General features: G+C 43.3%; 1 protein-coding gene across 3 annotated transcripts in view; it reads left to right on the top strand.

The window, feature by feature from the left end:
- Positions 1-5,057, top strand: part of CD19 (CD19 molecule) — a 30,667-nt gene extending 25,610 nt beyond the window's left edge. For all 3 annotated transcript variants that reach the window (XM_087917650.1, XM_087917651.1, XM_087917652.1), the window contains 3 exons: positions 365-454; positions 2,428-2,508; positions 3,419-5,057. In XM_087917650.1, coding sequence (XP_087773776.1) covers positions 365-454; positions 2,428-2,508; positions 3,419-3,501 — 254 coding nt within the window. In that variant the 3' untranslated portion in view covers positions 3,502-5,057. The remainder of the gene's footprint in view (positions 1-364; positions 455-2,427; positions 2,509-3,418) is intronic.
- The last annotated feature ends 8,676 nt before the right edge of the window (positions 5,058-13,733 follow it).

The following is a 13,733-nucleotide window of genomic DNA, read 5'->3' on the forward strand; positions in this document are numbered from 1 at the left end:
TATTACTTTACAAAATTATTTTTCAGATTAAATGACAGCAGAGCAACAGTAGCAAGCTGAATGCTAAGAGTTAGAAACATTTTGAAAGAATATAATTGAACTATTCAAAGTCTGAACCCTTGAATTGATCTACTGTCAATAATTTGGCCCTAATCCCAATACAAATGGGGCACTGGGGGACATAGTAAACGATGTCCTCCATTGGACCAAGGGATGGATAAGATGTTCAACAGGATGCTTGCAAAACCTCCCTTCAAGATACAGTGGAAGACATGGCTGAAGGGCTGATAGTATTTACCAGACAAATAGTATCAGGAGTAATTAACATAGCCCTATTTTGAGAAGTTCCTGCTTTGTTCATCAGGGTCTCAGTCCTATGAAGAGATGAATGGTTCCTTATGCCCCACTGCTAGCAAGTTGTTTTACCTGCATACCAACACAAGCAATGAAGAGGGTGAGTATCAAAACTCCTGGATTCTCTAGGAAGGATGTTGGTTGCAGGAACTTAGAAGAAGAAACTTCAAGGACTACTTTCACAGAATCTGAGAATGGATTGCTAACAAACAAGGCTGTCCACTTTGTGATAATGGTTAAGGCATTAGACTAGGATTAGGGAAACTGAGGTTCAAGTTGGTCATCAGCCATGAAAGGTTACTAGATGACTTTAAGCCAATCATTCATTCTCAACCCAAGGTGGTATTCATCAGGTTCTGACCAGTTCTGGAGAACCGGTAGTGGAAATTTTGAGTAGTTCAGAGAACCGGCATATATCACCTTTGATTGCCCCTGTCCCCATCTGTTCTCTGCCTCCCAAGTCCCAGCTAATCGGCTGAATCTTCTTTGGTTGCCCTGCATAGGAGAACAGAGCTGGAAAGTAGGTTAGTGGGATGGGGAGGGAATGGGATTTTACAGTATCCTTCCCTTGCCACACCTTCCAAGCTGTACCCACCAAGCCATGCCCACAGAACCAGTAGTAAAAAAATTCAATCCCACCACTGTCTCAATCCAATCTATCTCACAAAGTTGTTTTTTTTGGGAGGGAAGTGCTGCGCATAGCATCTTAAACCCTTGAATAAGAGGCAAGATTTTAAAAATCCAATAAGCAAAATAGTTATTTTTCATCTTCAAATAATTTAAAGCTACTTCCAGTAGATGCTGGAACCAAACTCAGGAAGTATTCTTCTGCAGGTTAAGGACAAGCAGCAGAAAGGGAGGGATGTTTTTCAAAGCCATAGTATTGCAATGAATTACAATGGGTGACTTTTTTCTTAAGAGGGGCTCTTTTGCGTTTAAAATTGTGTGGCAGATGGAGGAAAACTTTCTGTTTGGCAAATGCAATCAAATCAACAGCTGCTGAAATGTGCCTTGAGGTTTTATTGATCTACAAACATAGAATATTTTATCTGAAGCAGAGAAAACATTTGCATGCAAACAAGCACATTTGTCAAACTAATTGCCGTATGTCATCTTCCTGGTTTCCTTATTTAGGAATAATAGCTGATTTAGGGGGGAAAAACCCCAATCTTGTCCTTGACCAAACATACTTATTTTTAACTTGCTTCTTTCCATAGGAACTTGACCAAGACTGAAAATAAGGAACAAAGAGACTTGTTTCTAATTTCTATATAGTCTGTGCTTGTTATATCTGATTCTCTTTTCTCTGGCAGAACTTTTCTTTGTGTACGTTTCACAATAGTTTCTTGCCTACAGCTAGTCCTTGAGTTACAACCACAATTGAATCCAAAATTTCTATGGCTAAGCAAGCAAGACAGTTGCTGAATAAATTTTGCCCCATTTTACGAACTTCCTTGCCACGGTTGTTAAGTGAAACATTGCTGTTGTTAAGTTAATAACATGGTTATTAAGTGATTCTGGCTTCCCCATTGACTCTGTTTGTCAGAAGATCACAAAAGATAACCTCATAACCCCAGGACATTGTATAAATGTTCATCATAAATACATGCCAGTTGCCAAGCATCCAAATTTTGATTACACAACTAGGGGATGCTGCCATGGTTATATGTGTGAAAAACAGTCATAACATACTTTTTTTCAGTGGAGTTATAACTTCAAATGGTCACTAAACAAATGTAAGTTCATCTTCACAGCATGACTGACTTCCTGTCTGTTCTCCACAGTTGCCTCTTCCTATAGCAGCGCATCACTAAAAGAGGCCAAGTATTGGGACAACATTTTCACATCAAAATGGGTCAAGAACCAAATTCAATGAATTTTAAAGCAGTCAAGTACCAAGATACCACTGTACTTGGAAAGCCCAGTACAGTATTAAAGACGGGACAGGGCGGAGGGGGGGGAGGCTAACTCTGAACCACTTGGATATCTCCAACTCTCCCCAGTTCCAGAAATCTTATTGTCATAAACTGCGATTGGAAATTCAATTAATCTATAACAAGTTTCTCACTGCAGATGCCGACTCCTATGAAAATATGGAAAGCCCCACGAGCCTCAACTCACGGAGAGATGGCATCTTGGATCCACATGGAGAAGGCAAGTTGAAAGAAGTTGTGGAGCTGGAAATGTTTCCATAGGAATGCTGCCTGTTCAAACTTACTTTTGTAGTTCCAGAGTTAGAAATTTATCTTTTGCCAGGGAAATAAATCATGTGGGTCTGGGTTGGTTCTTTTTTCTCTTTTTTCTTTTTTGCTAGTGTTGGAAGAAATATCCATCTGGGCTCAGTTCCAAGGGGGAAGAAAGACACTGGAAACATGGAGGCTGATTGGAAAGATGGTTTAATGGAGCAGAACCATTAAGCACATGGTCTTGATGCAGCTGAACACAGGGAATGGAGAGAGAGGGTTATTTATACCCTCTCTTGGGCTTTGAACTTGAGCTTCCTGTTCCTGTGGCAAGGGCATGTATTCTATTGATTGCAGTCAGACTCCCATGTGGAATCATGTTTGTCTGAATCAAGTTTGGTTGAAGTTCGCTGGGGGATGTAATGAAGGGGCTTGGTTGTGCCATGTGGTGAGCTCTGATGATAGATAATCCTATTATGTCCTGGAGAGTAATTTCTTAATCCCATCACACTGGAGCTGGGGTCTTTTGTTTTGTAGATAGGCTGGCCCAATCCTCAATGGCCACCACATATGCGCTGGGGGCAGGGAGCTTCAGGGAGCTAAGTTTCTGTCTCCCTTAAGATTTCTATTTCTCTTTAGGGGAAATATTCTGCTTTTTAAAATATTTCCTAAAACATTTCATTCGTCTAGGAGAGGGATGGGTGCTAACTTTCTACACTAGTTAAAGAAAGCATTCGGTTTAATGAATTCAGTGTTCTATATTACGTTTAAATTGCTGCAGATCCCATAGCATGCAAGAAACGTTGCTCCTACAGGATCTATGTCATGGGTTTGTGTTTCTTTCCCCAGCATGATCTACCCAATCTTCATTTCTTCCACAGGTTCTTCCTCTGGCTCCAGATGGCCACACATCTCTGTTCCTTTTGGAGGTGATCTCAGAGGTGGATTGCTATGCTCAGACTAGTATTGCCACAGCATGAGAACAAGCTGGGAGCAATTCCTTTCTTCTCTGAATTAAAGATATTTCTACCCAGAATTCTATTCTGTTGTTCCAAGAGATGAGGAATGTTGACTGTGTTAGATGTCAGTTCTTTTACAAGAGAAGAAAACCCTGGTAGATTAGAGTTATGTCTGATGTCGAGCAGTTAAAGCAGTGAAGAATGACAGAAGGATTTTTGAAGGAGGTATGGGTAGAAACGTTCATTTTTCAATTGCTCAGAGACTCTAAAATTGTTTATTTTGTTTCACAATTACTTCCAAACTTGGACATTATAAAAAACAGTTTATGGGTCTGATGAATCAAAAATTGGCAGTGGATGATATTACTCAGAGAATAAGCTCTGGAACAAGGAACTCGCTTGCTGATTTATTAATTCTTATGATAAGTAAGAAAACACCCCTTCTTCATTTAAGACTGTGTTGACTGGTGTGTATGACAATCACAAAATGACTGTTCATTTTCAGACACTGAAACAGCATTTCAAGCAAAAAGCATAAGATTATAAATGCTCTTTCAACAAAAGATTCAGTACATACTTTGCTAAATAATTGTTTTAACTGGAAAACATATTCAGTGGAGGTGATGTGCCTATCCTTGCAAAGATCAGAATTGTGCGAACCTCTGGTTATTATAGGAAAGCAAAACTTGGGACTTTAAAAAAAAGCAGGCCAGGAAGAGGAGTGATGCTTTTGGGACGTTTGTGTTGAAGGAGCCTCCTGAAAATACTGTGGCTAGCCAGGAAAACAAACAAATAGGTCATTGAACAAATCAATTCAGAAATCCCACTTAACCCACAAATGACCAGACTCAAATTATCCTACTTTGGACAACTATGTGAAGATCTGACTCTCTTGAAGAAGGTTGGGGAAGGTGGAAAGAAACAGAAGAGGATGACCAGGAGCAAGGTGGATGGACTGAAAGTAATGATGGGATCATCAGTGGAAGACTGAAGAACTGAATTAGTGACAGAACTTCATATAGAAAATCTACCTATGCGGGTTCTAAGTGGAACCAACTTGATGGCACATAATCAAATCAATTTTTAAAGGGCAAAATCTGTCAGGGATTTTGGTGAAGGGTATAAGAAGTCATTAGACATGCATATGTCAAGAAAAACAAGAACGAAGGAGGGGAAGAACATGTTACGTCCAGTAGGAATTTTTTTTCTTTTATTAATAGACGTGTTCCTGCATATCTGTTAAAAAAAGACACATTAGGCTAGTTGAGACATCCTATTCAGCCATAATTTAATGAAGATCTACAACAATAATAATGCTAAGCTCCAAATGATATCTAGGTTCATACATTATGTTATAATATATCAACATCAAACATATTCCATTATAGCTTAGTACAGTGTAAGGCCTGTGATTTATTTATCTCCTGGCTATATAAAAAGGACCTCATTGCACTGTTAACAAACTGGTGAAACTTGTCCCAGTGTATTATTGTTCTTATTTTTCTTATTGTCATCTGTTTTATCAGGTCCTATATCCCATAAAATAAAGTATTCTGTATTAGATTGTCTTCTGCTTCTCATCACCTTGTGATCTCAACAACCTTGCTTTTAATTTAGGTCAGGTAATTGTAATCTTATGCAGAAATAAAGACATTTTTCTTGAAAACATTCCAACAGCTGGTGCCGGTGCTATATAAAGGTAGTCCTCAACTTATAACAATTTGTTTAGGGACCAAAGTTACAGTAGCACTAAAAAAAATGACTTACAACATTTTTTTTGCATTTATTACCATTGTAGCATCCCTATGGATATGTAAAGAAAATTTGGACACCCTGCAATTGGCATGTATTTATTTACAATTGCAGTGCCCGGAGATCATATATGATTACCTTTTTTAAAAAAAACAAAAAACAAATTTTATTCAGTTTTTCACATAAAAACAAAAATCTGTTTTTAGTGGACAACATATTTCCGGGTCATCACCTTTACATACAAATATGACAGCAATTATACATGCATATATGCATACTTAATTCTATTATTACCTTTTCCAATCCAAATTTTCAGTAAGGAGAGAAACAAACACATTAATTCTAGCCTCTTTCATTAATCTCAGTCGAAACATCTTTTTGTTTCATTTCAGTTATTTTAAATATAATCCTTTAATATTTATTTTAAAAATAAAGATAAACAATATGTGTTTGCCTAATAATAATAATGATGATGATAATGATAATAATAAAAAAGCTTACCAATATCTCTCCTTGCTTTTAATAGTCTATATTAACATTAATTTAGTTGGTTCTTTAGTCTGTCATATTCCCTTTCCATTACACGTTCTTTTTATAAATTCTAGATTAATACAAATTTTAACACTAAAGAAAAAAAACAAGTATAGGTTTCCCCGCTTTTACTGCTTTGAGTGTGACACCTCAATGGTTAAAATATACCTTTATTCCCTCATCTTGATTCCCAATAAGCCATCATTTTTAAGAAGTTACAATAATAATCATTACACCTTTTCATTTGGATTCCGCAGCATATTTTCCCCCCTTAATTTTTAATAAGAGTTATCAGTATCTATATTACCCTATTTTCTAAATATTTTTAATTGTAGAAATATTCTTATTACCCCTTGTTACTCTGCAGAATCCCCTTTTTAATTCATCAACCATTATCTCTAAAAAAACCATTTTTCAACATTTTACTATTTCCGTATTTCTTTATTTCATGCACCTGTTTCTTACTGCTTCTCCTCCCCCTCTTTTCCCCATATCTTTTCTCATTCCAGTTTATATCCCTCTCTTTCTTAATATCTTCCTTTCCCCTTTTCTGCTGGGTCTTTCTGTCTTTCCCGACTTCACAGGTGTTCCCCCTTTTGATTGCCTTCTTAAATTCCAACTTTTTAACCTTCCTTCTTTCCCCACTTCTTTGTTGTGTTCTTTGTGTTAATTGTCTATTTAAGATGTCTTCTCCTTGAGTCAACTCCTCCTCTTTCTTCTTGTTCTTCAATCACCATTTCCATTTTTTCTAACACAGAACAAAGTGCTTCGCCTCTTTCCTGTAGTAATTCTCTCATATTTTTAAGTTCCATTTTTAATTCCCGAAGAGATATCATCATTACACACTCTTGTATTTTATGATCGTTAAAGTCCACAAAAAAAAAAAAAAAACACTTTTACTTTCCTTCTTTCTTCTTTCAATTTTCTAAAGTTCTCAATTATTCCGGCCCAGGGTCTATACCAAAAACATCAATCAATCCCACAGTCAGTCTTTCCTTGCTTTTTTCTTTATTCTGGTTCTGCTTTCACTTTCTAAGATTCTTACTTTGTTTCAATATTTCTTTAATGTTATATCCACACAAGTTCATTCAGAAACAGGATGCTTTCCCTTTTGTTTGAGCTCAACTTGTTGTCAAAAGGTGGCACTGTCCATTATACAAAGTCTTCACCTTTTCCCCCAATTTTTTTTTAGGGTTTTTCGAACCTCAATATTCCAGCACAGTCCAGTCTCCAATTTGTAAACTTTATTATTACTACTTTTTGACAATCTTAAGTCCAGCTTTATTTTATGCCTGTTTATTGCCAAAATATTTTAGTCCAATTTAGTTAAATCTTTAGTTCCTGCTTCTTCCTTTCCCGGTTCAAAGCCTCGCTTAGCTGTCAAAAATATATATATATATTTTCCTGTCCCTTTCTAATTTCGCCGCTCACTTTTCTTTTCTTAAAAATCCCATATTACCTTAATCCCGGGGTACTTTTGTTTCGTTTTGTCCCGGTTCAGATGTTATCCACCTCTTTCTTCCCTCCTGCACAAATCTTAATCCAGCTGAGTCCTCCTCTTTGGGGTGGCCATTTTAAACCCCCACTGCAGTCGTCTTTGGGGGGAAAAAGACCAAGCCCAGGAGGGGAGATGCGGCTCCCCTCAACTTGGCTTGCGGCTTCCCCTTACTTCACCACCCCTCCAAGGCAGCTTCAGCCTCTAATCGTAATGATTGGGGCTCTCCAACGAAAGAGCACGGACCATAGCTGCCGAGAGTCGTGATCTACGGTCTGTCAGCGAGGAGGCTCCGCCTTCGGCTCCATATATGATTACCTTTTGTGGCCCTCTAACAAGTAAAGTCAGTGGAGAAGGCAAATCCTCTTAACAACCATAGTGATTTACTTAACTATGGTAGCAAGAAAAGTTGTAAAATGGGGCAAAATTCACTTAACAGTTGTCTTGCTTAGCAACAGAAATGTTTGGCTGAGTTGTGGTCATCAGTAAAGAACTACCTGTAACTGTTCCTGGTCTTATACAATTGAAATTAAGTGGAAAGAACAGTGATCCTACTAGATGAGGGAAATACTGCTGCACACCGACACATTGTCTGCCTTTCCCCTACCTGATGCCATGTACAGTTGATCTATTTGGGATTTATAGTCCTGATACAACTCAGGGCCTCTAGATTATCAAAATTGTTAAGTTTGGGTAATGAGAGGCTGAACCAGAGCATGAGTGCAACAAATACTTTATTGTGATAATAAAGGACTGAACGTGCTAGCCAAGCCTGGAACTGGCTCGCAGTGATCAGCAACTGGTTGGACCCCGCAGCCTGCTTTTATAGCTGGCTGCTGGGGAGAACCAACCAATGAGCGAGGGGGCAGCCGCCCCCGCAATGCGAACGGACCTGAGTGGGAACTCCTTAGAGTTCCAGGGACATAACACCCCTTTCCCCCAGATGCGAACACGCATAGTCTTTGAGGTAGGCAGGAGGTTTATGCTGGCGCCCAGAACGGCGCAACTCGGGTGGGTTGTCTGTCAGTTCAGAGTCTGTAGGGGAAGGCAGGATCGGTAGGGAGTCACGAACGCGTCCCTCGGTTCGGGTTGGCTCGGGACTTGTAGGGCTGGTCACTGGGGACGTGCTTCCGTTGACTGGTTCGGACTGGTCGGCCATCTGGACGTCGCTGTCCGTGTTCGGATTCCCTGGATCGGCTGCTGGTGTAAACAGGTCACCGGAATTGGTGCTGATGTGGGGTTGATGCTGTGGCCTTGCCCCGGTCTGTAATTCTGAGTCACTGTTGACGAGGGTGCTGTGACGCCTTCGCAGCTGGTCTAGGTGTCTTCTCCAGACTCAGCCATCCTCCAGTCTGACCCGATATGACCTGGGTCCGGTGATGGCCACGATCTCGCCCGGAATCCACAGTGGGTCTCCAGCGAAGTTCCTCGCGAATACGGTTTCCTGTAAGACAAAATGCCTAACCCCCGATGTGGAAGCGAGGGAGAGTCAGGGCAGTAATGTGGGTGAAGCCTGTCCAAAACAGTCCGCAGGCGTCTGCCCATCAGGAGCTCAGCTGGGGACTTATTAGTGACTGTGCACGGAGTTGAGTGCTGGCTCATCAGGAAACGGGAGAGTTTATGGTGCCAGTCATCCTTGCTGAACCTAGCTAGAGCTTCTTTAGTGGTCCTAACGGCTCTTTCAGCCAATCCGTTACTGGCAGGATGAAATGGGCCCGTGAAGATGTGGCGGATGCCCAGGTTGGCAGCGAAACGGCTGAACTCGGCTGATGCGAACTGGGGGCCATTGTTGGAAACAATGGAGTCTGGAAGCCCGTGTGTTACAAACAGGCGAGTTAATACCTTGGTAATCGCTAGTGTGGTGGTTGTGGATAGTTGTGCCACGTCAATCCACTTAGAGTAGGAGTCCACGACCACCAGGAACATTTTTCCGTGCAATGGGCCGGCTAGGTCGATGTGAATTCTGGACCACGGAGCACTGGCGCTTTCCACTTAGTGGGGGTGGCAATTGGAGGGGCTGGACGGGATTCCTGGCAGGGATGGCAGGAGCTTACCCATCTGATGATGTCTTCGCGAGGCCCGGCCACCATACGTAGCTGCGTGCTAATGCCTTCATTCTGACGATGCCAGGGTGCCCTCGTGCAACGCCTCCAGAACTCGGGCACGCAGTGAGGTCGGGATGACCACTCGAGTGCCCCACAGCAAACAGCCCTGCAAACTGGATAATTCCTGCAGGCGGGTCTTGAAAGGTGTAAATTTGTTTTCAACATCACCGCCCGGCCACCCCTCCTCACCCAGTCCAGTACCTGGGCGATCGTTGTGTCAGTCTTGGATTTGGCCGCAATGTCAAGGGCAGTGATGGGGAGGTCCAATTGGGTGACCTCAAAGATAGCATGGACCGGAGCAGGGTCTTCAGCTGGAGCCGGCAGGGGCAGCGGCTGAGGGCGTCTGCGTGGGACAATGTTTTACCTGGGCGGTGTATGAGTCTATACGAGTATGCCGCTAGGAAAAGGGTCCATCTCGTCATTCTAGGAGACAGGACTTGAGGGGTCTGTTTGTCCCCAGCTAGTAGACCCAGGAGAGGCTTATGATCCGTGACCAGCTCGAAAAAGTGGCCAAAGAGAAATTCGTGAAATTTCTTCACTGCTGCGACAGCTGCTAGAGCTTCCTATCGATCTGGCTATAATTGCGCTCTGTCGCAGAGAGCGTCCTGGAAAAAAAAGCGATGGGAGCCTCGGGCCATTGGGGAGCCTGTGGCTTAACACTGCCCCAATTCCAAAAGGGGATGCGTCTGCTGCTAGCACTAATGGAAGGTTGGGGTCGAACTGAATAAGGACCGCCTCTGACGTGAGTAGTGATTTGACGGCGCAAAAGCGGAGTCTTCTTTGTGACCCCAGTGCCAAGGCGATTTTTGTATCCAACAGTCTGTGCAGGGGTTCTGCCACTGATGCTTTATGGGGCAGGAAGGATGCGTAAAAATTCAATAGCCCCAAGAAGGCCTGCAGTTCGGTTTTGGAGGTTGGAGTGGGTGCCTCGTGAATTGCCTTAACCTTGGACTCCAGGGGGTGAATGCCTGAGGCGTCAATTTTATAACCCAGAAAGTCCACCTGTCTAGTGGCAATGGCACATTTTTCTTTTTTAATTTGAGGCCATGCTGTCTGAACCTCTCTAACACTGCTCGAACTCTCTGGAAGAGTTGGGGTCTGTCCCTGGCCGAGACTAAGATGTCGTCAAGTAGGGTACTACACCAGGAGGCCCTGCAAAATCCGCTCCATGAGGGATTGAAAATGCCTGGGGCAACACTTACGCCAAATTGGAGACGCTTGCACCGGAAAGCACCCCTGTGGGTGACAATGGTCTGGAGTTCCGCTTGTTTGGTTGTCAACAGGGAACTGTTGATACGCTTGAGACATGTCCAATTTGGCAAAAATGCTGCCAGGTTCAAAAGTGTGTAATAAATGCTGAATGACGGGCACTGGGTAAGCGCTAACTTGTAAAAACTTATTAATTGTGGTCTTGTAGTCCGAGCAAATTCTCAGGCTACCGTCTTTTTGAGGGTGTGACAATGGGCGTCTCCCATTTGGCGAAATCTGTTGGCTCAATGACCCCTTGTTTTAATAATTTATCCAATTCCGCATCTAATTTAGGCCGAATAGCGAATGGGACTCTACGCGGTTTTAGCCTGATTGGGACTGCCTGGGGGTCGACTGAGAATGAGATAGGGGTACCGTTGTAACACCCCAGCTCATCGCTGAATACATCTGAGTAATCAACGAATAAGGAGTCAGTGTCAGAGGTTGAGACAGCATGGACTCCTGTTAGCCCTAGGCCGAGATGGGGAAACCAATCAAGCCCCAAGAGTGTGGGGAGGTTGCCGTTAACTACCACTAGAGGTAGGTGACCTTTGAAAGCTTTAAAATTGACAAGGAACTTGCCTCTGCCGATTACAGGAATGTCCTTCCCCTGGTAGTCCTTCAGGATAAACTGGCACTTCTGGAGCCGGCTTCTTGATAGACTGGGCTGTAGCCTCTTGAGGGTGCTCCACGAGATAATTGAGAGTGCTGACCCAGTGTCAACCTCCATGCGACAAGGTTTACCTTCTAACAAAACGGAGAGAGAGATTTTACTAATGGTATGGCAAGTGTGCTTGGCATGGTGGTGAGTGCGACAGTTCAATACTTGCCTCTGAGGTCCAGAATGTGAGAAGGAAGGGTGCCTTTGTGCCGAGTTGTGAGAGGCTTGACAGACTCTCGCGATGTGCCCCTTTCTATGGCAGATGTTGCAGGTGGCTCCTTTGAATTTGCAGGTGGCCCTCGGATGAGATCCACCACAGGATAGGCACAGGGTGATGTGCTTGGGTGGACTGATGCTTTCTTGCTTGGCTCCTACCTGCGGTTGCCTGGCGTTGGTGAGGCGGTGGATGTCGGTTTCATCACTGGGGCTTTCCTCTGTGACCACCTCCTCGGAGTGGACTGGAACTGTCGTTAGCTTGGAAGTAGGACCATGGATTTCGGTGGCTGAGTGTGCTGCCAGTTCTGCTGCCAGGGCCTCCTCGACGGCTTGTGCGAGGTTGAGGTCCTTCTTAGCGAGTAGGCGCCTTTGGAGGTGGAGATCCTTGACTCCGCAGACTAGCTGATCGAGGAGCATGTCCTCCAGGTAGGTTCCAAACCCACAATGGAGTGCTGCGGTCCTGAGGGCGGCCATGTACTGGTTGATGGTCTCTTTGTCTGATTGTTTCCTCATACGGAAGGTGAATCGCCTGGCAATCTGTGAAGGTCTGGGAGAATAGTGGTTAGTAAGGATTTCTAACAGTTCAGACCATGGAACGTTTTTTAACTCACGTGGAGCCACGAGTGCTGTGGCAGTGTCAAAAACAATGGCTCCACAGTAGATCAGGAAATATGATTTTTTTCCGGTGCTCCCCTGCATCAGCCAGCCCAATTGCGTCGATGTAATGGTTAAAGCAGTTCTTGTATGACTCCCACTTCTCCTCATCCGGCTTGAACGCTGGGAAGACTGGATTGGAATTCATAGCGAGGAAATCGGTTGTACAATCTGTTGGGAAAAATCTCTCTGGGGCAGCAGCAGAAGGTTTCTAGTGCCTGTGGCAGGCAAGTGATTTCAGCTCTGGAGAGGCTTTTTCACAATCCTCTCTCTGGGCTAAACACGAGGTTAGGCTGCCGGCCGTTGGCAGCGTTTTGAAATTCGCGCCTGCGTGGGCGTTAGTGACTTGACTTACAGCACCGCGCTGTACTTTTAGGGCAGAAATTCAAATGACAGCCGTTTGAATTTCGCGCTAAAAAACGAGCGGCTGCGGCTCGCAGCGCTTCACTTTTCCTGTAGCTAGGCTAACAAGCGGCTACAGACGCTTCTCACTTTCGTTACTTGCTGACCGCTTTCTCTGGCTGCGGATCAGCGTTCGCTCGTTGCTTGCTGACCGCTCTCTCTGGCTGCGGATCAGCGTTTGCTCTATCGCCTGCCGATCGTTCTCTCTCTGGCTACGGATTGGCGGCTAGTGATTCAGCGGTTGCATTGTGCTTCTGGTAGCCATCCCATCCTCGTCGCCAGTGTTAAGTTTGGGTAATGAGAGGCTGAACCAGAGCATGAGTGCAACAAATACTTTATTGTGATAATAAAGGACTGAACGTGCTAGCCAAGCCTGGAACTGGCTCGCAGCGATCAGCAACTGGTTGGACCCCGCAGCCTGCTTTTATAGCTGGCTGCTGGGGAGAACTCAACCAATGAGCGAGGGCAGCCGCCCGCAATGCGAACGGACCTGAGTGGGAACTCCTTAGAGTTCCAGGGACATAACAAAAATGCAGTACAGGTTGTCCTTGACATACATCTACCCTTGGAAATAGGATTTCTGTTGCTAAGCAATACAATTCTTAAGCGTGTCAAGCATGATTTTAATGACCTTTTTGCCATGGTTCTTGAATGATTCACTAAATTATTAAGTGAAGCCCATTCTGAGTTTGCTTATTAGAAGCCAGCTGGGGAAATCGTAAATAGCAATCACATGACCCTGAGACAATCATAGTAAATACATGTCTTTTGCCAAGTGCCCAAATTTTGATCACATGTTGCTGGAGATGCTGCAATGATCATAAATGCAAAAATCAGTCACATGCCCCTTTTTCAGTGCCTTTGTAATTTTGAACAGTCTCTAAACGAATGGCTGCAAGCCACTGAGCAGTATGCACACTGTACATCAGGAGTCACCAACCTTTTGGATCTCAGGGACCACCAAATTCATACTTTTAAATCCGAGAACCACTAATATGATTTTTTTAAAAAAGCTAATATATTTAATATAACTTTTTATGTTAAATATAAATTATATATATACACACACATACGTATACATACATATATATGTATGTATGTATGGTATTCAGCTCTGTTTGGGTATTTTCCCACGTCATTATAGTTGTACTTTTAAAGTTGTAGCGACGTTTT

This window comes from Pseudonaja textilis, chromosome Z (genome assembly GCF_049901715.1).
Source record: "Pseudonaja textilis isolate UNSWEBS1 chromosome Z, rPseTex1.2, whole genome shotgun sequence".
In the NCBI taxonomy this organism is placed as follows: Eukaryota; Metazoa; Chordata; class Lepidosauria; order Squamata; family Elapidae; genus Pseudonaja; species Pseudonaja textilis.